Raw genomic sequence first — 25,336 nt, 5'->3', positions numbered from 1 at the left:
CACTTCTGCCCTTCCATGTGTTTGGAATCCAGTGCTGTGTAGAATTCTTATCGTAGAATTGAAAGGGACACCAGGGGCTCATCTAGTCCAACCCCCTGTAATGCAGGAATCTCAGCTAAAGCGTCCCAAGACAGTTGGCCATCCAAGCTCTGCTTAGGAAACCTCCAAGGAAGGACGAGAGTCCACAGCCTCCCAAGGGAGACCCTTAGTCAGAATCTCCTTTCTTGTAACTTGAAGCCATTGGTTCAAGTCCTACCCTCCAGAGCAGGAGAAAACAAGCTGCTTCTGAAACTGCAGTTCCCAGGATTCCTCTCTATTGGGGGGTCTGAAGCCAGTGAGTGGTACCGGTTAGGGCATGGGTAGGCAAACTAAGGCCTGGGGGCCGTATCTGGCCCAATTGCCTTCTAAATCCGGCCCATGGACTGTCCGGGAACCAGCATGTTTTTACATGAGTGGAATGTGTCCTTTTATTTAAAATGCACCTCTGGGTTATTTGTGGGTCATAGGAATTGTTCATTTCCTCCCCAAAATATAGTCCAGCCTCACAAGGTCTGGCCCCCTGCTGAAAGAGTTTGCTGACCCTTGGGTTAGGGCGTTGGACTAGGCCCCGGGAGACCAGCGTTCGAATCCTTACTCAGCCATGAAGCTCACAGGGGGACCATGAGCCAGTGGAAGTCTCTCAGCCTAAAACCACCTCACAGGGTTGTCGTAAAGGGGGGGGGGGACTGTCTTCACCACTTTATGTGACCTCCTTGGAGGAAAGATATAAAAGAAATCAACAAGTCCAGAGCTGTCTAAAGGGGCATCGCCATGCTTTAAATGTATGGGGCGGCTGCGGCCCTGATCGAAGGAAGATTTGGAGGGCCATAAGTAGTGCCCCCCCCCCCCCCGGCGACCACCTGCAAGGGGAAATGCTGAGACTAAATGGGGGGGGGGGAGCTGACAGCATCACCCTCTGGGCTGGCTGCAAGGAAGGAGACAGGCAGGTGGGTGATGTTGCTTGTTGGAAGCGAATGAAGGCTGGCGCAGAGGCTCCCCATTTCTCTCTCTCCACTTCTCGCGTTTCAGAAAACTCCGATTCTAGACCATACTCTATGCTTTCCTGCCTTTTAACTGGCCGGCACACTTAATAGCCCGGGAAAGTAGGTCAAGAGGACACTAGCAGTTTAGATTTCCATAAGCCTCTAAAGGGCGGCCTTGTGGACATTTCGTGGCAGAAGGAGGAAGGAAGGAAGGAAGGAAGGAAGGAAGGAAGGAAGAGGAGGAGGAGGAGGAGGCTCCCAAGCAGTGTGGGGGTGCTGCGTTAGCGGTTTGCTGGGAAAGAGGTTTTGGAAAATGGCCCGCCCCACCAGCATGGCTGAAAGCAAAAGAGGGGATTTTTTTTTTTTGCCAGTATATAGCTTTGCCGGCCTTTCTCAAGATGCACCCAAGCCACATATTTGGACAGTGGACACCATGGAAGTCAGTGGGGTGGAGTGGTTAGAGCGTCAGGCTAGAACCAAGGAGGGCCTGGGTTCGAATTGCCAAAAAGCTCAGTGGGTGACTTGGGGTCAGTCATTTATCCCTTGGCTTGTGGTGAGGTTCAAGTGAGAATGGGGGAAGAGAAATGTATTTTTATTTACTGTATTTTTCAAAAGTAGCTACAAGAGCCTGAACTGTATGCAACTGCTTTGGCCTCTCTCTGGTTTTGCCGGTTTGTGAGGAGCAGGCAAAAACCAGAAAGCAGAAACCATGGACATTCTTGCAACAGTTCCCCTTCTACACTTTCGGAAATGATTGTGAGGGAGCAAACATATCGTCAAACATTTTGTTCATCATTGTGAAAAAAAACACAACTTCTTAATCAAAAAATATTTTAGCGTTTCAGGGGGATTGGAAAGTTGGGGGGGAGTTTTTTCTTTGGTTTTGGGGGGTGGGGCTTTAAATGTCAAAGCAACCCCAAAATTTATCTCCTTTCCTGACTTTAAAAAACCCTTTGAGTGGTATCTAATACACTTGTTCCATTGGGATAAGGAATTGCGCAACAGAACTCCCATTTCCTCTGCATAAGTCCCGCACCCTCCCCGAATCCTCTCTGGGTGTTTGGGGGAATCCCCCATATCAGTTTTAGGGAGGGAGGAGGAGAGGGGAGAATTCTTTCAACTTCTATTCTTTTTAGACTCTTGTTTATTTGTGTGTTGTTGTTTTTTGTTTCCGCGTCCATCTGTGTGCATGCAGCTTCACCCCGAGGAGCTTACAATCTGAAGTGCGACCTGGGAAGCAGAGGGAGGAATAAATGGGGGAAAGTAGCGTGTGGTCATTTTAATAGCAAGCGCCACTAAAAATGGGCCAGGGGGTTCTTTATCCCTACATGGGAAAGTGTAATCTTGCCTTGAGGCACAGAGGAGTAGACTTGTAGAGCCCATGAACATCACCTGGTCCAAGTGCAGGTACCTCTGGGCCTCCAGTTGTTGCTGAACTACAACTCCCATCATACCCAGCAAGCATGGCCAGCGGCTGGGGATTATGGGAGGTGTAGTTCAGTGACATCAGGACAGCCAAAGGCCACACCTGACATAGCAGGGGGACATCTGGTCGGCCACTGTGGAGAAAATGTCAGACTTTGGTCTGACCCAAGCAGGGCCCTTTTTAACGTTTTTTATATATAGAGAGAGAGCAGTATGACATCATTGCTGAGGCAGCTTCAGAAATGGAATTCCTTTGCAGATTTTAATTTCATTTTGTTAAATCGCCAAAAGCTTTTGTTGACGGATGGGCCAATCAAAGCTTGTGACCTTTTGAGTGCAAGCATCTTCCATCTCCCTTAAGGTGCTGGTGTTATTTTAAAGCTCTGGCAAAATGCGGCACAATTGAGGTCCGATAATATAGATATATAAGAGAAAGAGGAACTGGAATAGGCCGTGGCAGGTTGCCATGGAGATCACAGTCCTGACACTTTCTCTGTCATGGAAGCATTTCCAAGTGTATGGCCAGCCAAATGCATCAGCTACAAATCTCTTATAACTCTGCTGTGTTTATATTCCGTCAGTGTCTAATGGAGGCGCAGGATTTCTTCACTTGCTTTTGGGTGTCAAGTGTGCAGAGAATATCACCTACTTCTCAAAAGAGAAGAGAAAACTTCTAGCTCGCTCCTGTTTTGTTTACATCCTGCTCTTTGACAGCGGTGATAACCAAATGTGCCGGCAGGCAAAACGAAAAATAAAATGCGATAAGCAACAATTACAGATCATTAAAGGAGAATAACGAAGGCATTGATTGGAAAAAGCTGCTAGAGGCAGCGGCGCTACTTAACTAAGCCAGTTAAGAAACGCTTGAAAATATGTGGGCATTGTTCGTGAGAATTCTGAAACTGGGAGTGGCAGAAGGAAAGAGGATTTCTGGTTGTTTTGAACCCAAAATACGTTCTGTGCGTGTGTGTCTCAGAGATAGCATTCTGCTTGGAATCTTTGCTGCAGAATAATATTTAATAAATATGTACATCTCTGGTGGTGCGTATGTTCAGCTGCAGCCTGGATCCCTACACACGGATGTTGTGATCCCTGCATTGCAGCGGGTTGAACTAGATGAGCTCTAAGGTCCTTTCTAGCTTTACGGTTCTGTGACGCGGCAGAATGGGATGGTCCGATTCAGGCTGCAGATGAAGGGGAAGGAAATCGTGTTCCTACCCCCCCCCCCCAAGAGATCTCTGTAAGTGGAAAACCTTTGTCCCTGGTGTGCTGGCTTTCTCCTCATGGGAGCATAAAAAAATAAGTATAGGCAACTCCCCATTTATGTGCATTCAAGATATGTGCAACCGCACACGCGCGCATCACTGTGAACCCGGAAGCGGCATGAAAAGCCCCCCAGGAGCATGGAAGTGGTGCAGAAACAGCGCCTAGCAATCCCACAAGCCTTTGCAAGTGCAGTCCCAGGAGCCCTTGCGCAGACTGCCACATAACTTAGGAGTTGCCTATGAAAAATCCACGGCTCCGTAGCTTCACCTCCAGTCGGCCGCGTGAGCAGGTCCCAGTTTGCTCTCATGGGGGTGTCTCAGAAGAGAACACGTGACCTGTGGCTGGAGAGCCCATCCTGCAATCTTAGCTCGGAAAGGCCTGCGCAGTCCCACCCCCAGCCATTAAAGCCTGCACCAGCCACCCCGGTGTTGTCTAGCCTGGGTTCCCCCATCTCCATCTTCTTTGCATGCTAATGACACCGTAGTGCAGAGATTCCCCCCACCTACCCCCCCACCCCCCCCCATCGTATTTTCCAGTCTGTGGCTGGAGAATCAAGGGAAGGCACCTCTCTGCCATCGGCGCCACTGTCTGAAAGAGCCGGTTGCACGAAACGGTTGCTATGGCAACTCTAGCTTTCGTTACCTAGGAGACCGGCAGGGTTCCCCCCCCTTTATTTTACACATGCAGAATATGGAATGCAGGATATACGCAGGCGCTGGGGCTCGATCCTGCGATGTTCTTGTGGCGGTGTTGCATTGTGGGACATGGCAATTCTAACCTGGGCTGCTGTGTTTTATCTGTCTTTATTTACTCGGGTGCTGTGTTATCATTTTATATCTATAGACAGATAGATTATTGTCTGCTTTCCTTTATGTATTGTAGCCCGCCTTGGGGTCTGTGTAGATGGAGGGCAGATCATACATATTTGAAATAACTAGATCAAAATATATGGGGCTGGGATTTGGATGACTTGATCTTATTGGTGGTGGGCCATTCTCCCCCCCACCCAAGCAGTAGCCCTCGTAGTATAATTCCTTGCTCAAATCCAATAGCAGCCTTTATGTATTTTGTTGACTTACAGCTGAGTTTGTGTGCTCCGTGGCTGTGATTTTGTGCTTCATAAGCAGAAGACTAGTCATGTTGCTAGACTTATGAGGACTGTGGGATGGTGAAACCTCAGCAAATGATGCTGGTTGTGTGTGTCAGTATTAGAATCTCAGATATATAAAAGCTAGGCACCAAATGGCTCCTTAAATCAGGGGTTTTTTGTTGTTTAGTCGTGTCCAACTCTTTGACCGAATGGACCAGAGCACGCCAGGCACTCCTGTCTTCCACTGCCTCCCGCAGCTTGGTCAAACTCATGTTCATACTTTTGAGAACACTGTCCAACCATCTCGTCCTCTGTCGTCCCCTTCTCCTTGTGCCTTCCATCTTTCCCAACATCAGGGTCTTTTCCAGGGAGTCTTCTCTTCTCATGAGGTGGCCAAAGTCTTGGAGCCTCAGCTTCAGGATCTGTCCTTCCAGTGAGCACTCAGGGCTGATTTCCTTCAGAATAGATAGGTTGGATCTTCTTGCAGTCCAGGGGACTCTCAAGAGTCTCCTCCAGCACCATAATTCAAAAGCATCAATTCTTCAGCGGCCAGCTTTCTTTATGGTCCAACTCTCACTTCCATACATCAAAATCAGGAAAATCAGGGTTACAGTCACCAAAATAGAATGCCTAGTTGCCATTGTTAGGCCAGGCGACTCAAAATTCATATTTGTAATAGACCTTTTGGTTCCTGAAATTCATTCTGATTGTGCAGATTATAATGGATAGAGTACTGCAGCATGTGGGAGTAGTCAAGATCCCAAGGATCCCCGAACATGCACCTCCAGAGACATCAGGTGCCAAGATGGCACCCAGCATTTTCATGGTTATAAAATGTGCCAGGTGGATTTCGAACACGGGTGTGGGTGGGTGTCAGGGAGAAAGAGGGAGAAATCTGACCAGATGTCTCGTTGCAGTTTACAGAGAGAATAAAACAAGAAAAGCATCAGCAAAAAAACCATTAAAAACAACTACACTGGTACCTCGGGTTACATATGCTTCAGGTTATATATGCTTCAGGTTACAGACTCCGCTAACCCAGGAATAGTACCTCGGGTTAAGAACTTTGCTTCAGGATGAGAACAGAAATTGTGCTCCAGCAGCGTGGCGGCAGCAGGAGGCTCCATTAGCTAAAGTGGTGCTTCAGGTTAAGAAGAGTTTCAGGTTAAGAACAGACCTCCGGAACGGACTAAGTACTTAACCCGAGGTACCACTGTATTTACAACATTCAAAAAAGTTAAAAGCAATAAACTAAACACAGATTAAAACATACATCAGCATTCTACATGTCTGGGTGGGCTTGTCAAATCAAAAATCTTTTTAGCAGGCACCAAAGATTACAGTGAAAGTGCCCACTTCAATAGGCAGGGAGTTCCAAAGTGTATAGGTGCTGGAACGCTAAAAGATTGAGTTCTTACAAATGTAGAACAGGTATTCTGTGGCATGTGTAACAGTTCCAGTTCTGGTCGAGTGGGCATAATGTGAAATAAGGCGATCTTGCAGGTAGATGTGTTTCTCCCTGAGGTGCTGATTTTCTATCTGCAGAGAGATCTTTATTTTCAAGCGAATGGATTCTTCTCGGTTATTGCCTATAGCCTGAGATGACACTGCCCTTTTATTCGGCCACCTTGGCCTCTGCAGCCCATGGAACGATTCACTGGCTCGCGCCGCATGCTTCTACTCGAACGCTTATGAGCAAATTGCTGCTCCTTTTCTCCTCTTAAATAAGGCCTATTTTTTTAACCTCCCATTTGCAAATTGCACAGCGCAGCACTCTTCCAGAGGTGAGGCGCAGAGAGAAATTGCCCCCGGAGCTTTGTTTTCTTCACTCGGATGCAAGAACGAGTGACTTAATTACAGTCGGCTGTAAAATCTGGGAAATATTTGTACAGCGACAAATGTAGGCTGCTGTGTCCTAAATGCGGGCACGCGGTGGAGTAGTGACAGGGCGGGCCTTGCCTCAAATGCGCTGCTTGCAAGGGCGTTTAAACAAAGCGAGTCTTTCCAGGCGTCTGGTACTTTTAAACACATTCCTTGTGCATCAAGGCCCCGGGTTCAAATCCTTACTCGGCCCATAAAACTCACTAGGTGACCTTGGGGATGATAGTCACTGTCTCTCAGCTTCACCTACCTCGCAGAGGTGCTGTGAATATTTATTTATATTTCATAAATTTTATACAGTGTTTGGTCATTAAAAAAATAAAATAAAATCCTCAAAGTGATTTACAAAAGATAAAACAGTAAAATCAAGAACAGTTCCCAACAATACCTTAAGACACATGAAAGTTATGTTTTTTTGTTATTTTTTAAAAATGGATTAAAATTACCGTTTTTTTTGCTCTATAAGACTCACTTTTCCCCTCCTAAAAAGTAAGGGGAAATGTGTGTGCGTCTTGTGGAGCGAATGCAGGCTGCGCAGCTATCCCAGAAGCCAGAACAGCAAGAGGGATCACTGCTTTCACTGTGCAGCGATCCCTCTTATTGTTCTGGCTTCTGAGATTCAGAATATTTTTTCCCCCTTGTTTTCCTCCTCCAAAAACTAGGTGCGTCTTATGGACTGGTGCGTCTTATAGAGCGAAAAATACGGTGCCTCCTTTTTCTAAGCACCTGGGTAGGTTTGTCTGAAACAGGAATGTTTTTAGCAGAGTACACTGAAGGCACCTGCTTTATCTCAACAGGCAGGCAGTCCCAAAGTTTTGGTCATGCCAAATTAAATAATCGAATTCTCACAGATGTGGAACAGGTGTTAATGTGGCACCTGCCATAGTGCCAGTTTTGCCGAATGTCGTGGCCAAATGGGGACATGAGGCGTAAGGCGATCTCATAGGTCAATTGGTCCCAAGTTGTCAGGGCTTTATATCCAGCAACACCTTGAACTTGGCCCAGTAGTAAATCGGCAACCTTCACAGATTTCTGACCACAGGCGTTATATGCTGATGAGGCCTCGCTCCTGTCAGCGATCGTGCTGCAGCATTCTGCGCTAACTGCAGCTTCCAGGTCAAGCGTGAGGGAAGCCCCACATAGAGCGCATTGCAGTAATCCAGATTAAAGTTTGGGGGGGCGGAGGAGAAGAACTATCTAGGTCTGCCTTTGGCAAGCTGGTCCCCTGCAGCTGTTTTTGGACTACAAGTCCCATCAGCTCCAGCTGTTTGATGCTGATGGGAGTTGTATTCCCCCCACAAAAACAAAAAGCTGGTGGGCACCGGGTTGGCGAAGGCTGACTCATGTCACCTTGAGCTGCTTTGGAGGAAAGGTGGGGTGAAAATGTAATAAATAACTAGAGAGCCGGTGTGGTGTAGCAGTTAGGGTGCCATCAGCATATAATCTGAGAGAGCAGGGTTCGAATCCCCACTCAGCCAGGAAGCTCACTCGGTGACCTTCAGCCTAGTCACTGCCTCTCAGTCAAACCTGCCTCGCAGGGTTGTCGCAAAGATTAAATGACTGGTTCGACCATGTACACTGCCTGCTCACCATGCACTTAAAGTACTATAATACAGCTTTAAACAGCCATGGCTTCCCCTGAAGGATTCTGGGAGCTGTAGTTTGTTGAGGATGCTGGGAGTTCTTAGGAGTCCCCTGTTTCCCACCAAGAGCGAGGGATTGCTAAACCACTCTGGGAATTGTAGCTCTTGTAGGGACTTGGGGGTCTCCTAAGAAATCTGAGCACCCTTAACAAGCCACAGCTCCCAGCAGTGTTCGAAGCTCCCATTGTTCTAGGTGTATTTTGGGACATGGAATTTCATTCGTGCGAGCCGTTTCTGAGCTCTGGGCTCAGTGCTGCACCTAAGATTTCAGATTAAAACTGCAGAGTAGAAGGAAAGGAGGACTTTTTTCTGCCTCCCCACTTCCAGCTTCTCTCTGTAGACCGGAGAACAGACCCTCTTAAGATTATTAGGGGGGTGGGCAGAGGAAGGACTAGACCATGTGAAAAATGAACATCATATTTTAGCTGCAGTTCATTCATTTTCAGCTTCCGTATTCTTGTTTTATATATATATAAAGTGTGCCTAGACTTGTTGCGCCCATAACCTAGGTCTCCGGTGCCACTGAGCTCCTAGCTTTTCATATCTCAGTTTCTCACGCTGGCTCCCAGGATTCTTTTGGGTGTGTGGGTAGGGGGAAACCATGACTCACAAATCCAGAGACTTCCTCTCCCACAGAGGCTGGCCTAGGCGCCACCATATGCCAGAGAGGAATCCCAACCCTTCTCTCGCTGCTGCTGCTGCTGCCGCCGCCGCCTCCGTCTCCTGACAGATGGTAACTGAGGCATAAATGGTGCCCCTGAATTGATCATTGTTCGGGGAAGGGGTTCATTATTTATCACATTTCGCTCCTGCTCTTCCTCCCAAAGGAGCCCGAGGCGGCAAATGCACGAAAAGAGAAAGCGTTTAAATCGGATAAATGCAATTCCAACATGTAGTATTATTATTGCTGGTGCCAAATGTTTTGCTCTGCTTTCCTTTGGACGACGTCCGTGAGTCTTGACGTCTGGGCACCGCAGAGAAGAGCCGCACTCCATTGTCTCTTGAGACAGATGGGTGCTGCCGCCACCAACAACAACCGTTAGCTTTTTCTCCTAGGGGCTCGAGGTGGCTTAAGCACTCCCTCTATTAAACCTCCCACAACAACCCTGTGAGGTAGGTTAGGCTGAGAAGGCAGTGAGTGTCCCTAAGGTCACACAATACGAGCTTCATTGGCTGAGTGGGGATTTGCACCCAGATCGAAGTTCAGAACCCTAACCACCACAACACGCTAACACTTGGACTTCATCAATAGCTTACTTGCCATGATGCCTAAACAGAGCTTCCATGATCAGAGGATGAAGACCTGCCACTGGATGGTGTCTAACAGATTGAGGTTGAATCCTGACAAGACAGAAGTACTGTTCTTGGGGGACAGGGGGCTGGTGGGGGCGGGGGACTCCCTGGTCCTGAATGGGGTAACTGTGCCCCTGAAGGACCAGGTGCACAGCCTGGGAGTCATTCTGGACTCACAACTGTCCATGGAGGCGCAGGTCAATTCTGTGTCCAGGGCAGCTGTCTATCATCTCCATCTGGTACGCAGGCTGAGACCCTGCCTGCCCGCAGACTGTCTCGCAAGAGTGGTGCATGCTCTGGTTATCTCTCGCTTGGACTACTGCAATGCGCTCTGTGTGGGGCTACCTTTGAAGGTGACCCGGAAACTACAACTAATCCAGAATGTGGCAGCTAGACTGGTGATTGGGACTGGCCGCCGGGACCACATAACACCGGTCTTGAAAGACCTACACTGGCTCCCAGTACGTTTCCGAGCACAATTCCGAGTACGGCTCCCAGTACGTTTCCGAACACAAGTGTTGGTGCTGACCTTTAAAGCCCTAAACAGCCTCGGTCCAGTATACCTGAAGGAATGTCTCCATCTCCCATCGTTCTGCCCGGACACTGAGGTCCAGCGCCGAGGGCCTTCTGGCGGTTCCCTCACTGCGAGAAGCCAAGTTACAGGGAACCCGGCAGAGGGCCTTCTTGGTAGTGGCACCCACCCTGTGGAACACCCTTCCCACCAGATGTCAAAGAGATAAACAACTACCAGACTTTTAGAAGACATCTGAAGGCAGCCCTGTTTAGGGAAACTTTTAATGTTTAATAGGTTATTGTATTTTAGTCTTCTGTTGGAAGCCGCCTAGAGTGGCTGGGGAAACCGAGCCAGATAGGTGGAGTATAAATAATAAATTATTATTATTATTATTATTATTATTATTATTATTAATGAATGAACAAGGATAAGTTTTCTCCACCCAGTCTGCTTTCTTGAAGCAGCCCTGCAGTCAGTACAATGGAAGCAGAATGCAGACTTGCACTCGGATCCAGCAGTGTCAAAGTCTCAGCCTTCCACCTCTGCGGCTGCCTTCCCTCGAGTTGCCCCATCCTCTCCTCTTTCTGCAGAACTGTGGGCTGATCAGCATTACCCCATTGGGCGTACCTTCTTGTAGGGCCAGCTGGTGGGGGAGTGTTGCGGAGGCCACCAGAGGTTCTGGTACTGGCCACACTGGCTGGGGCTAATGGAAATGGTGACCCCGGCAACCTGACCCCGGCAACCACATTGGCTACCCCTGATATTGCTGAGACACACTATTCATTTAAAGCTGGCATAGGCAAACTCGGTCCTCCAGAAGTTTTGGGACTACAACTCCCACCATCCCTAGCTAGCAGGACCAGTGGTCAGGCATGATGGAAGATGTAGTCCCAAAACATCTGTAGGGCCGAGTTTGCCTCTGCCTGATTTAAAGCACATGGCTTCTCCCATGGAATCCTGGGGGCTGTAGATTGTTTGGCTTCTGGAAACTGGACCTGTGCAAAGGGCAAACTAAAATTCCCAGGATTCTTTGGGGGGGAAGTCTGGTGGCCTAGCTGCTCTGCTTCCCTTGGAGAGGAGCAGTGGCTCCCCTCCCCAAGCCACTGGTTGGTTCATTTCAACCTCCTTCTTCTTCCCAGTGTTGGTGTATGGCCAAACATCGGGGCCATTGCCAAACTCCAGCCCCCATCATGCATGCCACGCTAGTCAAGGGGCTGAGGGGAATCGGCTGCCCCAACATCTGGAGGGGCCGCAGATATCGTCCACTCTGGCAGGCAGGTGAAATCACACAGAGCTTTTTGGGGGGAGGTTAGTATGATACCCAGGGGTTCAGCAGCACCCCCACCCACCCATGAATAAAGGGTGCAAAATATGCTCCCAAGCGTGCTCTAGCTGGACTTCCTTGGCACAGTTGAGGCCAGTAGCAGAATTTGGTTGTGGAAACGAAAAGGAAGCATTTCTTCTTTTTTAACCTCGCTGCCCACCTGCTGGAAGAATAAGCAAAAAATGGTCACGATTTAACCGGCTCAGCTTTGGAATTCCAGCACAGAATTCCATCAGGATCCTTGTTGATGCTGTGTGTGTGTGTGTGTGTGTGTGTGTGTGTGTGTGTTTGTATACACACACACACACACACACACACACACACACACACACACACCCCTCCTTCATTTATTTGGTGTAAGGAGGCTTTCCCCACCCACCTGTATCCACCTGCAAGCGACACAGAATCGGGGTGCCAGTAATTCGAGCCGGGACCAGCACTTTAGGGCCGCGGCAGCAAAGAGAAAAACGAAATGAAAACAGCCCAGGTTCAAAATGCAGATGAGAGATGTGGCTCCCCAAGCAACGGCCAAGTCTCCCAGAACCAGAGCCTGTAGGTGCGTTGTTGCTATAGCAACCCAATCCCATGTGATAGCTTGCCTCGTGGTGTATTCCCTCCCCCCCGTGTGTTTGCTGTTTTGTTTTTTAAAAAAACTAAAAATTGCCACCGTTCTCATGACAAATGCTTGATGGGATTCTTCCCTCCAGGGAAGTGCTGCACTTAGCAAACACCTGATGTGTTTTGTGTGTGTCTGAACCCCTGATGAAGAGTTCTGGGGGACTCTAAAGCTTGCTCACGGTTTTGTCATACTTTGGTAGCAGAGATGTTGTCGCCGTACTGTGTATTTTGGATTCCCTCCCGTTCGAGCCAGCGTAGCTGTTATTGTCTTAAATATTCCTTCATGGGTTATCCAGGAGAGAGTGCAACTGGCTCAGCGTTTGAAATTCACCAGGCACATTTTGCACCTGGCTATGGCCACTTGTGACCAGGTGAAGATGCCTGGCCTCAGGATAACTCGCGACATCTCCACCATCTGGAGGTGCATCCCTGAGGATCCGTGGATCTCGACTGTTTTCACACACTTAATGCCACATCCTGTCGAATTTTTTCCGTTCTATTTCATCTGCGCAATTGGAACAAATCTCGGAAACCAAAAACTTGGTATTGAAGAAAGCAATCCCCTTAGTCCACAAGACTATTCAACCCCCTCCCCCCCCCCAATTTTTAAAATTCATTTTATAACACAACTAAACAACACAACAGAAAAACAAACAATACAAACAAATTCTTATCCTTATTTTTTCTGAACATTGTTAGGTGAGCTTCCCCAAGTCCCCTATCTGATTTTCATTTTACCTCATCTTTAGCAGTTTAAATATATCATAATTTTTAACCATTTTTTTTATCATGCTTCTGTTTAGTCGTTTAGTCGTGTCCGACTCTTCATGACCCCATGGACCAGAGCACACCAGGCACTTCTGTCTTCCACTGCCTCCCGCAGTTTGGTCAAACTCATGCTGGTAGCTTCTTATCATGCTTACTTTTACCATAAAAATCTTCACATTTTATCACTTACAAATAATACTATTTTAAAAAACACTATCTTCTACTTCTCACCCTACAGCCTATATCCACTTCCAAAGCTATTCTATGAACATATTTTTTCGAATATTCTTTAAACTTCTTCCACCGTCTCTTCTCTCTGGTCTCAGAGTCTCCCAGTCAGTTCGGCAGGTTCCATATAGTCAACCCCTTGGGTCAAAATGCTGGGCTTGTTAAGGTAAAGGTAAAGGGACCCCTGACCATTAGTCCAGTCGCGGACGACTCTGGGGTTGCAGCACTCATCTCGCTTTATTGGCCGAGGGAGCCGGCATACAGCTTCCAGGTCATGTGGCCAGCATGACTAAGCCGCTTCTGGCGAACCAGAGCAGCACACAGAAACGCCGTTTACCTTCCCGCCAGAGTGGTACCTATTTATCTACTTGCACTTTGACGTGCTTTCGAACTGCTAGGTTGGCAGGAGCAGGGACCAAGCAACGGGAGGTCACCTCGTCGCGGGGATTCGAACCGCCAACCTTCTGATCAGCAAGCCCTAGGCTCTGTGGTTTAACCCACAGCGCCACCTGCGTCCCTGCTGGGCCTGTAATACCCATTAAAAGTGGCATTTGCCGCTGCACTGTGCCAACCACGATCTGGGAATGTCACCGTGCCTGGAGTGCTCCCCTCCAGCCCCCAACCCCCCCTCTTTCCCTGCCTTTTGACCCACTTTCCCTATTTGTCAGACTAATAGAAATGTGAGGCGGGGGGTTAGGAAGGTTTAGGCTCCGATAAAGAGTTTTGCAAGCCGCTGGTACCAGGATAAAGATTAAGCTGCCGTCTGCAGCCGCCAGGAGGAGGAGGCTCTCCGCAGATAGTCCCCCACATGGTTTCCCCGGGGGAAGGAGGAGGCCGCAGCTTACTCGAACCTTTGTCTTTCCTTAGAGAGAGCAGGAGAGGGGGGAGCTATGGGCGGGGGGGGGGGAGCTTCCTTAGTCTGGCTGCTTTGAGGATTCCACCAGTTGTGGACCCAGCTCAGGCACCCTGTCCTGCTACGGCACGTACGTGTTTGCCGTGTCCGTCGTTTCCTTTAGGGAGCTTTCCGGATCAGCCAAGCCAGAAAGGGAACCTTGGCAGGGAGGCTGGTTCGCTCGGATCCTGGGAACGTCTGCATGCAAAGTGTGTGCTGCCCCAGCTGAGCTGCCGCGAGGTCCTGGGTTCAATCTCTGCCACCTCCCAGTCTTTTTAGTATAATATCTATCATCTATCTATCTATATCTATATCTCCTTGGCATCCTGGGGACACATAATGAGACCAGGGGTGGGGACTGAGGGCCGTACTCTTCTCTCCGCAAGCAACCAGGGGCCAAGTGGCAATATTGGGTAGAACAGCAAATGTACCTTGTGCCTCAGAAGAGCACAGTGGGTAAAAGTGGCTGTAGGTGGGGATCCAGAGTCTCTGAGTTTGAATCCCCGGTTGCGCTTTTGGAGAGCCACTGTAGTGCAATGGTTAGAGCAGGGGTCAGCAAACTTTTTCAGCAGGGGGCTGGTCCACTGACCCTCAGACCTTGTGAGGGGCTGGACTGTATTTTGGGGGGGTTAAATAAAAGCACACATTCTACTCATGTAAAAACAGCAGACAGGCCCCACAAATAACCCAGAGATGCATTTTAAATAAAAGGACACATTCTACTCGTGTAAAAACATGCTGATTACTGGACTGTCCGTGGGCCTGATTTAGAAGGCGATTGGGCCAGATCCGGCCCCCGGGCCTTAGTTTGCCTACCCATGGGTTAGTGTGTTGGGCTCGGACCTTGGGCCAGCCAGCGTCTCTCAGCCTTGCCTGCCTCTCAGGGTTGTTGTGAGGATGAAGCAAGGTTGGGAAGAGCTGCGTACACAGTTGCTAGCCTGCAAAATACAGTGGTACCTCCGTTTATGAACTTAATTCGTTCCGGAGGTGTGTTCTTAACCCGAAACCATTCTTAACCGGAGGCACGCTTTTGCTAATGGGGTCTCCCGCTGCCGCCACGCGACTTCCACTCACATCCCGGGGCAAAGTTTGCTAGCCGGAACATCTACTTCCAGGTTAGCGGAGCTCGTTACCCAAAGTGTTCGTTAGGAGGACGGTTCATAACCCGAGGTTCCACTGTATTGCACTGCTCTGCTAAAGCCAGGTGGAGAACATTCATCCTGCAGGCCAGTCTTAGACAGCCCAATTTAGCCTGCAAGGCCATTTCTCTAGAACCCATATAGGGAGAGGGACGTGGTTCTCTGCTGCTGGGGTCTGTTTCACAGAATCATAGAATTGTAGAGGTGGAAGGGACCTTGAGGATCATCTAGTCCGACCCCCTGCAATGCAGGACTATGCAGCCGTCCGATATGGGGATTGATCCTACGACCTTGGTGTTATCAGCACCACGCTCTAACCAGTTGAGCTATCCAGTATTGCCAGCACAACCCCTGCAAGCAAGGCACTGGCAAAGCAGACCCCTGCAGAGAGAGCAGGATTGAAGTCTCCGCTCATCAGCCGGTGGGTGGAGAGTTCAATCCTGCCTGGTGCTGCTTTGCCAGCACATTTGTCAATTGGTACTGGTCAAGCAGACCCCTCCACCCCAGCTCAGTGGTTCACCTTCCCACCCATTGGTCACATTGATGTCATGCAACACTTTGCAAGCCCCAACAACTGGCTGCTTGTCTGGGGCCAGCAAAGGACTTTCCCCGCTTCGATTCCAAACTGTTTGGGCACAGGTGGCTCCATCCAATGCTGTATCCAGTTCCCCAAAACAACAGCAACAAACCTATGGTTACATGAAACATACTTCATAAACACACAAGACGTAACCGGCTGTACTTTTGAATAAACAAGGTATACTATTCATTGTATCAAATTGTAGATTTCAACGCAAGTCTCATAAAGTTCAACAAAAAAAGCAGAAGACCCAGTAGATTAGTTCATGCTCTAGTCGGTTCATGCATAAGGTCTGTTAAGTAGTGGGTGAACATATCAGACGACACAGCAATTCTTCAAACAGCTCTTGTTTATTCACAAGCCAGAACAGAACTGAACTGAAGGGTTCAGTCAGCCTGCTTATATAGAGCTCCACTACAACACAACTGTAACAACTTTCTGTAACTATCCAATCACTGAACGTCACTTTCAACCCCTTATTTGCATATGTGGACCTGAGTGAAAACTATCTACAGTATCCCCCTGCTGGCCCAGGGTGAGAACTTCAGTACATAACAAGGTCCATACATGTATAAGTGTCTATTTCACCTGTCGGTTCATAGAGTCTATTAATCCACATGAAAAGTTGTTAGAGTTCCACAGAATCCTTTCACAGAGTCTTAAGACAAGGATTTCCGGAATATTAGCCTTGTTTCGCCATCCTAGGCTTCATCAGTAGAACAGGCTCATATGTAATATTACAGGATAGTGGATCTTCTAGCATAGTAGTGGTTGCAACGTGTGGTGGGATAATGAGCTGCTTGTGCGTTAAAGCTTGATCCCTCAGAGCTTACTCAGTGTAGTGAAGCCCTGCCTTGAGCGGAGCCCTTTGGCATGGCTCCGTCAGTCGCTGGTAGAATCTGACAGTGGGCGTCTGCGGAAACGTTTCCAACATAAAAGCTGTTTGACGGAAATGCGTCTCCTGGATTCTCTGCGTGACAGTTTCCGGCGAGGGGTGGGGGTCCTTAAAGGGGTTCTCACTGGAAGTATCCCAGAGCCTCCCCTCCGACTCCCTTTCCTTTGGAGCTCCTGCACCCCCCCTACTGGTTCCCTCTTCTGCTGAAGTGTCTCTCCTATTCTCCTGGAGCCTTCCCACCACCTGTTCTTCCGATGGCAGTTCCCTGACACAACGCTTTGCAAGCCCCAACAACCGCCTGCTTGTCTGGGGCTTGCAAAGCACTTTCCCTACTTCGATTCCAAACCATTCGGGCACAGGCAGCTCCAGCCAATTCTGTATTCACTTCCCCACCACTGACCCACTGAGGATCAGCCGTCGAGAGCGAAGGAGCTTCCTGGGCAGAGTGCTCAGTGTTCTGCTCACTGGACATTGCTAAGCAGGCAACCCTCTCTCTGATTTGGTGGCAGAATCAATGTGCCAGCTGGAGTCTGCTGCGTGAGGAGGGCAGCTGTGGGGAAATAGCACGTGGTTAAGTTGTTTTCCCCAGGAGGGAGAGGGGCGAGGCTTAGGCTGGTGACAAGAGTTTAGCTGGAGGGAAGGCCAGGGTTGCTGATTCTCTTCCTGCGGGGCGTCTGTCCTGGAGCCTCCTTGGAATGCATGACTCAGCAAAAACCAGGATGGGGGGGGGCCCTGGGGGGCAGTGTGTAAAGGGGACATTGCTTGAATTTGGGGGTCGTTCAGGATGACAGGCAATTAAAGCTAAAAGTCCACTTTTCCAGCACTTTGCAGACACTGGCAGGAAAGTGTTGTTTTTTTAGGTGTGTGTTTTGAAAGTATCTTTCTCCATTGTCTTTTCTCGCTCTTGCTAATTGTGTACCGCTGCCGTTCCCTCGCGAGGGTTTTCTGCACAATGCCTGTAGGCTTAGATTTCATGAAGCGTGTGTTTTTTTTTGAAAAGCATCTTTGAAACACGGCGAGAGGGCACCTCCCCAGGGTGGAGGCAAAAGCCCTCTGCTTCAGCCTGCTGGTGCAAAGCCAGTCCATGCGTGTGCCCTGATCTGGTGCAGCAAAGCGTATAGCATTGGGCGCTCTCGGTAAACAAGCCAAGTTGTAAGTGCCGCCATCCCTGCCCAATCCGTTACTCCCTCCCTTCAAGGGCCTAGTTCTTACTGAGGCTGCAAGCCACAAGTGTCTTGGCTTGTCTCTCCTCAGCCTACGGGGAGCGTGCTGGAATGCTTCTTCCCCGTATGCAAAATAAGAAAAATAAAACCCCTGCACGTAGAGAGAATGTGTGTGCATCCATTTCCCTGACATGCTGGCTTTCTTCATGCAAGAATATTTATATACCGGTAATTTTTGTGTGGTCAAACAAGCAGAGTCTGAAAAAAGCACAATCCAAATTTGCAGGTTGGCTAGTTTGAGCGAGGGCTGGGCCAGTATTGAATCTACCCTGCACCAATTTGATTCACAAATAAAAACCTCCTTTAATTCTCTCTCCCCCTGCCCCCCTTGTTTCACAACCATAAGGGCAGTTTCTGTTTTCAAATTGCCTTTGTTCAGATGCTCAGGAAAGTGGGCACGGTGGGGAAGGGGAACTCGCACACAAACACATTCTGTCTTTTCATTTTGGGGGTGCTTGTCCAGGCAGGGGGCAGAAAGCATTGATCTCCCTTTCACTGGAGGTGCCGTAGCAGAGTCTGGACTGCACCCTGCATGAAGCAGGGGTTGAGCTAGATGACCTCTGGGTTCCTTCCCAGCTCTGAGAAACCCTGGCAGTACAGCATTAACAATGGGAGGAAGGGAGGAGGGGACACCAATGGCCTGACTCTGCACCAGGAAGCTTCCCACGGACACCTTCAACACTTATTTTTTGGGAAGAGGTTTTATTATTGTTTTCAAAGAACATGAGTTTGCTCTCCCCACCCCAGATGGGGAGCTTGAAGGGTGCAAGAGAGGGGCTCAAAGTCTGGCTCCCCTTCCCGCAAACCTCTCCACAGTATAAATGCGCCTCCCACTTCATTAGCCGGGCTCCTGGAGTTGCCGCTTAGACCGCAGTGGCGGAGAAGCAGAATCTGGTCACGTGCAACTAGAGGTCTGATCTCATCCTTTTCTGGCTTCTTTGCCCAGCAGCGCCGCCAACCCCCCCCTCCCCTCCGCAACCTTCCAGTGCCGTGGCTGCCAGAGAGAGCCCCACGCAGCCTTTCCCAAGCGAGGCTTTCGTGCTTTTAGGATTTGCCTCCTTGATCTTTCTGTGCTTTACAGGGTTTCAGGTTTGAGCTGGGGAAAATGCTGCATTCTCAGTGTGTGTGAAGAGCGTTGCTTTGCAGAGGGAGAATTCAGAGGGATGCCCCAAGATGGAGGGGGAATCTGGGAACAGCCTCCCCAAAGCATCCCTGAGAGCTAGGAAGTGGTACTGTATTTATCTTTCTCCCACCCCAATTATCAGCTAATTGTGTGTCATTGGGACGATTAGGCATCCTTTGTTGTGCCTTTGTGCTAAAACACACTGGCTTGTATCCAAAGTTTGTCTACTGCTCAGTGGCTCTGTTGATTTCAGCGGGTCTATTCTGTCTATAAATTGTGTCTTTATTTAGTTCCATTGCTTTCAATGGCTTTCCGGCATCCCTTCTCACTTTGTTCTCACAACAACCCTGTGAGGTAGAGAAGGCTGAGAGGCAGCGACTGGCCCAAACTCACCCACTGAGCATCATGGCTGAGCAGGGATTTGAACCCAGTCCTCACAGGTCCTAGCCCAGCACTCTAACCACGACACCACGCTGCCCCTCACGGTAACCACGCTGCCTCTCGCACCCGTTTCTCTACATTTGTGCGATCCAGGAAGCTGTGATTTGGCAAGGCCTTTTTGTCGCATGTCCCTTCACCCATGTAATGGCGATTAGCATATGCGGACTTTCATTTCCACATATGGCATGTTCTTTCCCAGGCATCCCCAAACTCAGCCCTCCAGCTGTTCTGGGACTACAATTCCCATCATCCATGACCATTGCTTCTGTTAGCTAGGGATGATGGGAGTTGTAGTCCCAAAACAGCTAGAGGGCTGAGTTTGGGGATGCCTGCTCTTTCCTATGCAGAAGCGCTGGTGTGTTTGCAGCATTTAAAACATGGGTAGGCAAACTAAGGCCTGGGGGCCGGATCCGGCCCAATCACCTTCTCAATGCGGCCCAGAGTTGGTCCGGGAATCAGCGTGTACATGAGTAGAATGTGTGCTTTTATTGAAAATGCATCTCTGGGTTATTTGTGGGGCCTGCCTGGTGTTTTTACATGAGTAGAATGTGTGCTTTTATTTAAAATGTATCTCTGGGTTATTTGTGGGGCATAGGAATTCGTTCATTATTTTTTCCCAAAATATAATCTGGCCCCCCACAAGGTCTGAGGGACAGTGGACCGGCCCCCTTCTGAAAAAGTTTGCTGACCCCTGATTTATTTATTTAAAATATTTTTTATTGGTTTTCCATATATACATCCTCTAACAATATTTCTCTAACAGTTTCCCGTATTTTCCTACCCCTCTCCCCTGGACTTCCCTCATACTCCCATTTTGTTTTATTTCCATATTGTTTACCCTGTGTATTGTTTCGCCAAAATTATCCCAATACATATATTATTATTATTATTAATATATATATATATATATATATATATATATATATATATTTACAATTGTGATTGTTTACTCAAATTCTGTGTCCAGTTCTTTATGTTGTCTCTTCATATATTGCTGACCCCTGATTTAAAACCTCCTCCCTTTCTTCCCCTCCTGTTGTTTGCATTTCAATTACTAGTATTGATCGATTGGCTTTCGTTTTCATACGGTACTGTCAGCGTTTATAGTACTTTTGCAACGCACAAGCAGGGCAGGTCTCTGCCCCAAGACGCTTTGTAAAACTCAGCACAGGGGAAACAACGGGCAAAGCGGGTGGGAGGGGGATAAGCAGCGAAGGAATACGCTGCTTATTTTAGTTATGCATGCTTTGGATTGGGTTGCAGGCTTTGTTGCAGCAGAGAATTTTCTGAGCGATTTTAAAAAGATTTCCAGACTCTTTCTTCGCTGCGTCTAGGGTTTTGCAGCCCAATGATCTCCACTTCCTCCACGAAAAGAGAAGCAATTCTGAGTGCAAAACCTTTGCTGTTTTCCCAGTGTGCTCAGACGCAAGCTTTGGCGAATCCCCAAGGGGTATAGTGAGTTCCAGAGATGTTGTCCCCAACCCGGTTTATGGGGGGTTTAAAATCTGTCGTTCTGCCTTTGTGGTCCTCCTTTCCTCCTGCGGCTCTCCTTATTTTATCCGGGTCCTTTTTGCAGACTTTGAAGCGCAAGGAGAAGGAGTACGAGCACGAGATGGAGCGGCTGGCGAGGGAGAAGATTGCCACGCAGCAGCGGCTGGCGGACCTGAAGCACGAGCTCAGCCAATGGATGGATATCCTGGAGATCGACCGGATTATCCGGCAGACGGTTCAGCCGGAGGACGATCAAGCGTCTACCTCGACTGCGTCAGGTGCGTCCGAAATGCTGCCCAGCGGGCCTGGTGGTATGGCGGGTTGATTTTTGGGGGTGGCGGGGCGCACAGAGATGCGCTCACGGCTGTAGCTCATTGATAGAGCACCTGCTTTGTAGAATCATAGAGCTGGAAGGGACCAACGTGGGATTCGAACCCACAACCTTGAGATGAAGAGTCTCATGCTCTGCCAGCTTGAGTCCTCCTGGACAACTGAGCTATCTTTTGCATGCAGAAGGTCCCACGTTCCAGTCCTCAGCATCTCCAGTTGAAATCCTGTCTGCAATTCTGCAGGGGCACTGCCAGGCAGCATAGCCAGCGCCCAAGCTAGATTGGTCTTCGGTGTGACTCTGTATAAGACAAATTCCTATGTTCTTCTGCCCAATAGGCTGCATTCTGAACCATGTACTAAACTCCCATCCAGGGCCAGCCCACCATGGTATGCAAGCAACTCTGCACATGCCCCAACAAGCAGTTCCAGATTCGCACCATCCAGGAAAACTCCGCTCCTCTGGCCCCCCTCCCCAGCTGCCGTGTCTGAGGCTATACTGTTTCAGGCTCGCATGATTTAAATGCTCCTCCCTGCAAACAAATTCCCTGGAGGTAGCAAAGTAGCTTCTCAGGGTGACAGAATATTTTCCCCTTGTATAACAACAACAACAACAACAACAACAACAACAACAACAACAACAACAACAACAACAACTTATTATTTATACCCCACCCATCTGGCTGGGTTTCCCCAGCCACTCTGGGCAGCTTCCAACAAAACACTAAAATACAATAACCTATTAAACATTAAAAGCTTCCCTAAACAGGGCTGCCTTCAGATGTCTTCTAAAAGTTTGGTAGTTATTTTTCTCTTTGACATCTGGTGGGAGGGTGTTCCACAGGGCGGGTGCCACTACTGAGAAGGCCCTCTGCCTGGTTCCCTGTAACTTGGCTTCTCGCAGCGAGGGAACCGCCAGAAGGCGGACCTCAGTGTATACTAGCTTTCTATGAGCGGGAATGAAATACATTTTTTAGATTTGCTTTTTTATATGGAGTCTGAAGTGGTGCAGCCCAAACACACATTTCCCATCTCATGACGGGGGTGGTGCGGTCTCTGTTGACTACGCCAGGAAGTGACTGACTGTAACTTTCGGACGTGATGAAGTTCGTATGTTCATGTTCCATTGTGCCAAAGAGGCAGTGGTACCAGTAGTTGCCAATTAGCTACTGCGCTAAGGTCAGGGTGCTGGTTTTAGTGTGTAAACTTGGTGCCAGAATACCTGAAAAATTATCTCACCTCTTGTAATATACCTTACAGATCACTGTGCTTGGCAGGTGAACATCTGCAGATGCCATCATTAGACAGGCACCATCTCTGTTGTCTGTTTCTGGTGTCTTCTGAAGACCTTCACCCTCTAACAAGCCTTTTAACTAGAGGCTGAGGCTGGGATAGCTCAGTTGGTAGAGCATGAGGCTCTTAATCTCAGGGTTGTGGGTTCGAGTCCCCCACTGGGCAAAAGGTTTCTGCATTGCAGGGGGTTGGACTAGATGACCCTCAGGGTCCTTTCCCACCTCTACAATTCTGTGATTCTAGACCTTCCCATCCTGCATCTACATTGGAATTCTTTTTTTAAAAAAAATAACTTCAGGAATTTTCACTGTGTGCCACATCTGAGCTCCTTTGGCAGAAAGAGCGAGGATACACACCAGTGTTAGAAACTCAGATATATAAGCTAGGTCACCAAAATGGAATGCCTAGTTGTCATTTTTGGGCAAGGCGAAATTACCTTTCAAATGATGGGCTGACTGTGATTGATTCTCAGTAGTTCAGTCGCCAACCTCGAGCTAGGTTATGAACGATGAGAAAAGTCGCTCTATCCAGGGACAGTACACACACACACACACACACACACACACTGGCCTATTCTGACCTTTTTTTCTTAATGATGACACGGACCATTCATAACATAAAAATATTCTTTGCAGCTGTCAGCAGGGCAGTGGGGTGGGGTAAGTGAAGAGAAGCTGCAACAACAAACCGTAAAGCTTTTCACTGCTCCTGTTCAGGCTGCAGAGGAAAAAACATGATGGTTCCTGAAATTCATTCCGATTTTACAGATTAAAAAAAGAACTGATAGAATTCTATAGGATGTGGCATTAGTGTGTGAAAACAGTCGCGATTCAGTGATTCCCAGGCACACACCTCCAGCGGGCGGAGACGCCAGGCATCTTCGCTTGGTCCCAAGCAGTCGATAGTCTTGTGGAAAATGTGCCTCTTTTCAAACACGGAGCAAGTACTATGGAGATAATGGAGTTACACAAAATACGGACTATTTAAAAAGATTCAGTAGAAAAGGTTTGATAATAGGACCCACGAAAGGGAAGGTGGGAAGTCCAGAGATTTGGAGAGATCTTTAAATGTGGCTGTGTATGGTTGCATTGTTATAATTTTGTATTTGTAAAATCAAAAATTATTTCCAAAAAAATAAAAATTTCAAACATGTGCAGTGGATGCTCGGGTTGTGAACGTGATCTGTGCGGGATGCACGTTTGCAACCTGCAGCTGCGCGTTTGCACACATGTGGGTTGCAATTTGGTGATTCCGTGCAAAGCGCGATTTAGCGCTTCTGCGCATGTGCAACCGCCAAAACCCGGAAGTAATCCGTTCCAGTACTTCGGGGTTTGGGTGGTCCGTAACCCGAAAAAACACAACCCGAAGCATCTGTAACCCGAGGTATGATTGTAATAAATACATGTGCCCCCGTTTTGTCCTCTCCACAGAGGGTGAAGACAACATGGACGAAGACATGGAAGACGACCGGCCGGCGAACTCCTTGCCGAAGCTGTCCCACCGCCAGCACCCCGAGCTCTTGAAGGCGGTGCCCCCCATCGCTGCCTCGCACCACCCGTCCGTCCTGCCTCTGGCCCAGAAGCACGCCCCTCCTCCTCCGCCGCACGCGCAGCCCCCCCTTCCGCCCCAAGCGCTGGTGCCTCCCCAGGCCATCGTCCCCGCACAGACTCACCTGGTGGCGGCCTCCACCGTTCAATCGACTGTTATCGCCCACACGGCCACCACGCATGCCTCCGTCATCCAGACTGTCAACCACGTCCTGCAGGGGCCGCCGGGCAAGCACATCGCGCACATCGCCCCTTCCTCCGCCTCTAGCCCGGTCCAGCTCACGGCTGCCGCCCAGCCCATCGGCCACATCACGGTGCACCCGTCCGCCCTCAACCACGTGGCGCACCTGGGCCAGCAGCTCCCCCTCTACCCACAGCCCGTGGCGGTCAGCCAGCCGGTGGTCAGCCACATTGCCCACACCATCTCTCACCAGCAAGTGAACGGGACGGCCGGCCTGGGGCAGCCGGCCGTCATGGCCAAGCCGGCCGTCGGGACTCAGGTGGTGCACCACCCGCAGCTGGTGGGGCAGACGGTATTGAACCCCGTCACCATGGTCACCATGCCTTCGTTCCCAGTGAGCACCTTGAAGCTGGCTTAGGGACCGCCGGGCGCCCGGCCGAAACTCCATACATTCCAAACTGCGTGCCCCCCCCCCCCGTTGTGAAGTGAGGAGGGAGGAGGAAGAAGAGGGAGGAGGAAGAGGGGAGGGTGCAACAGGTCTGGGGAGGAGGGAGGTGGGGACAGACAAAAAAAAAAAAGATTAAAACACACACACGCGCTGTTCTTTTCTTCTTTCTCCTCCCGCTTTCCCCTTTCTTGATTTCTATTAGGCAACCTGGTAATTGAGAAAAACCAGGTCCTGCTACTGCACTTGAATTTCCCCCAATCAGAACATTTAATGAACAGTCCTACATAGTGATTATTAATCCCCCCCTTTTTTTCCATGTAATCAACGAAGTATGACTATAATAATGTTCTTAAGACATTTTTTCCCCTTCCCTCCCCCTACCCCGTTTTATTTTTATTTTTTTAAATGTGTTGCTTCTTTGTAGGTTTGTTTTTTTTTTAAAAAAATGGCTGATCTCTTTATGGAGAGACTTTGCATAGATTAAGAAGAGGAAGAAGAAGAAGAGAATCATAGAAATATATATATTATATATTTATATATATATCTACCTGCCTATAGCTACATATATATATAAATATTGTTATCAAATGAAGGCCGTTGAGAAGGCTGATTTCTTTTTTTTTTTTCTTTTTTCCTTGCAGGAATATTAGACACGTTAACAGAAAATTTCAAAAAAAAACAAAA

General features: G+C 48.8%; 1 protein-coding gene across 1 annotated transcript in view; it reads left to right on the top strand.

Annotated features, from left to right (window-relative positions):
* Window positions 1–25,087, top strand: part of MNT (MAX network transcriptional repressor) — a 62,755-nt gene extending 37,668 nt beyond the window's left edge. The window contains exons 5-6 of the mRNA XM_079955658.1: window positions 20,942–21,134; window positions 23,907–25,087. Coding sequence (XP_079811784.1) covers window positions 20,942–21,134; window positions 23,907–24,622 — 909 coding nt within the window. The 3' untranslated portion in view covers window positions 24,623–25,087. The remainder of the gene's footprint in view (window positions 1–20,941; window positions 21,135–23,906) is intronic.
* The last annotated feature ends 249 nt before the right edge of the window (window positions 25,088–25,336 follow it).

The sequence above is a fragment of the Podarcis cretensis genome, assembly GCF_951804945.1.
Source record: "Podarcis cretensis genome assembly, chromosome: 15".
In the NCBI taxonomy this organism is placed as follows: domain Eukaryota; kingdom Metazoa; phylum Chordata; class Lepidosauria; order Squamata; family Lacertidae; genus Podarcis; species Podarcis cretensis.
Note: the sequence above shows the minus strand (reverse complement) of the source record. Positions and strands in the feature narration are given on the sequence as shown.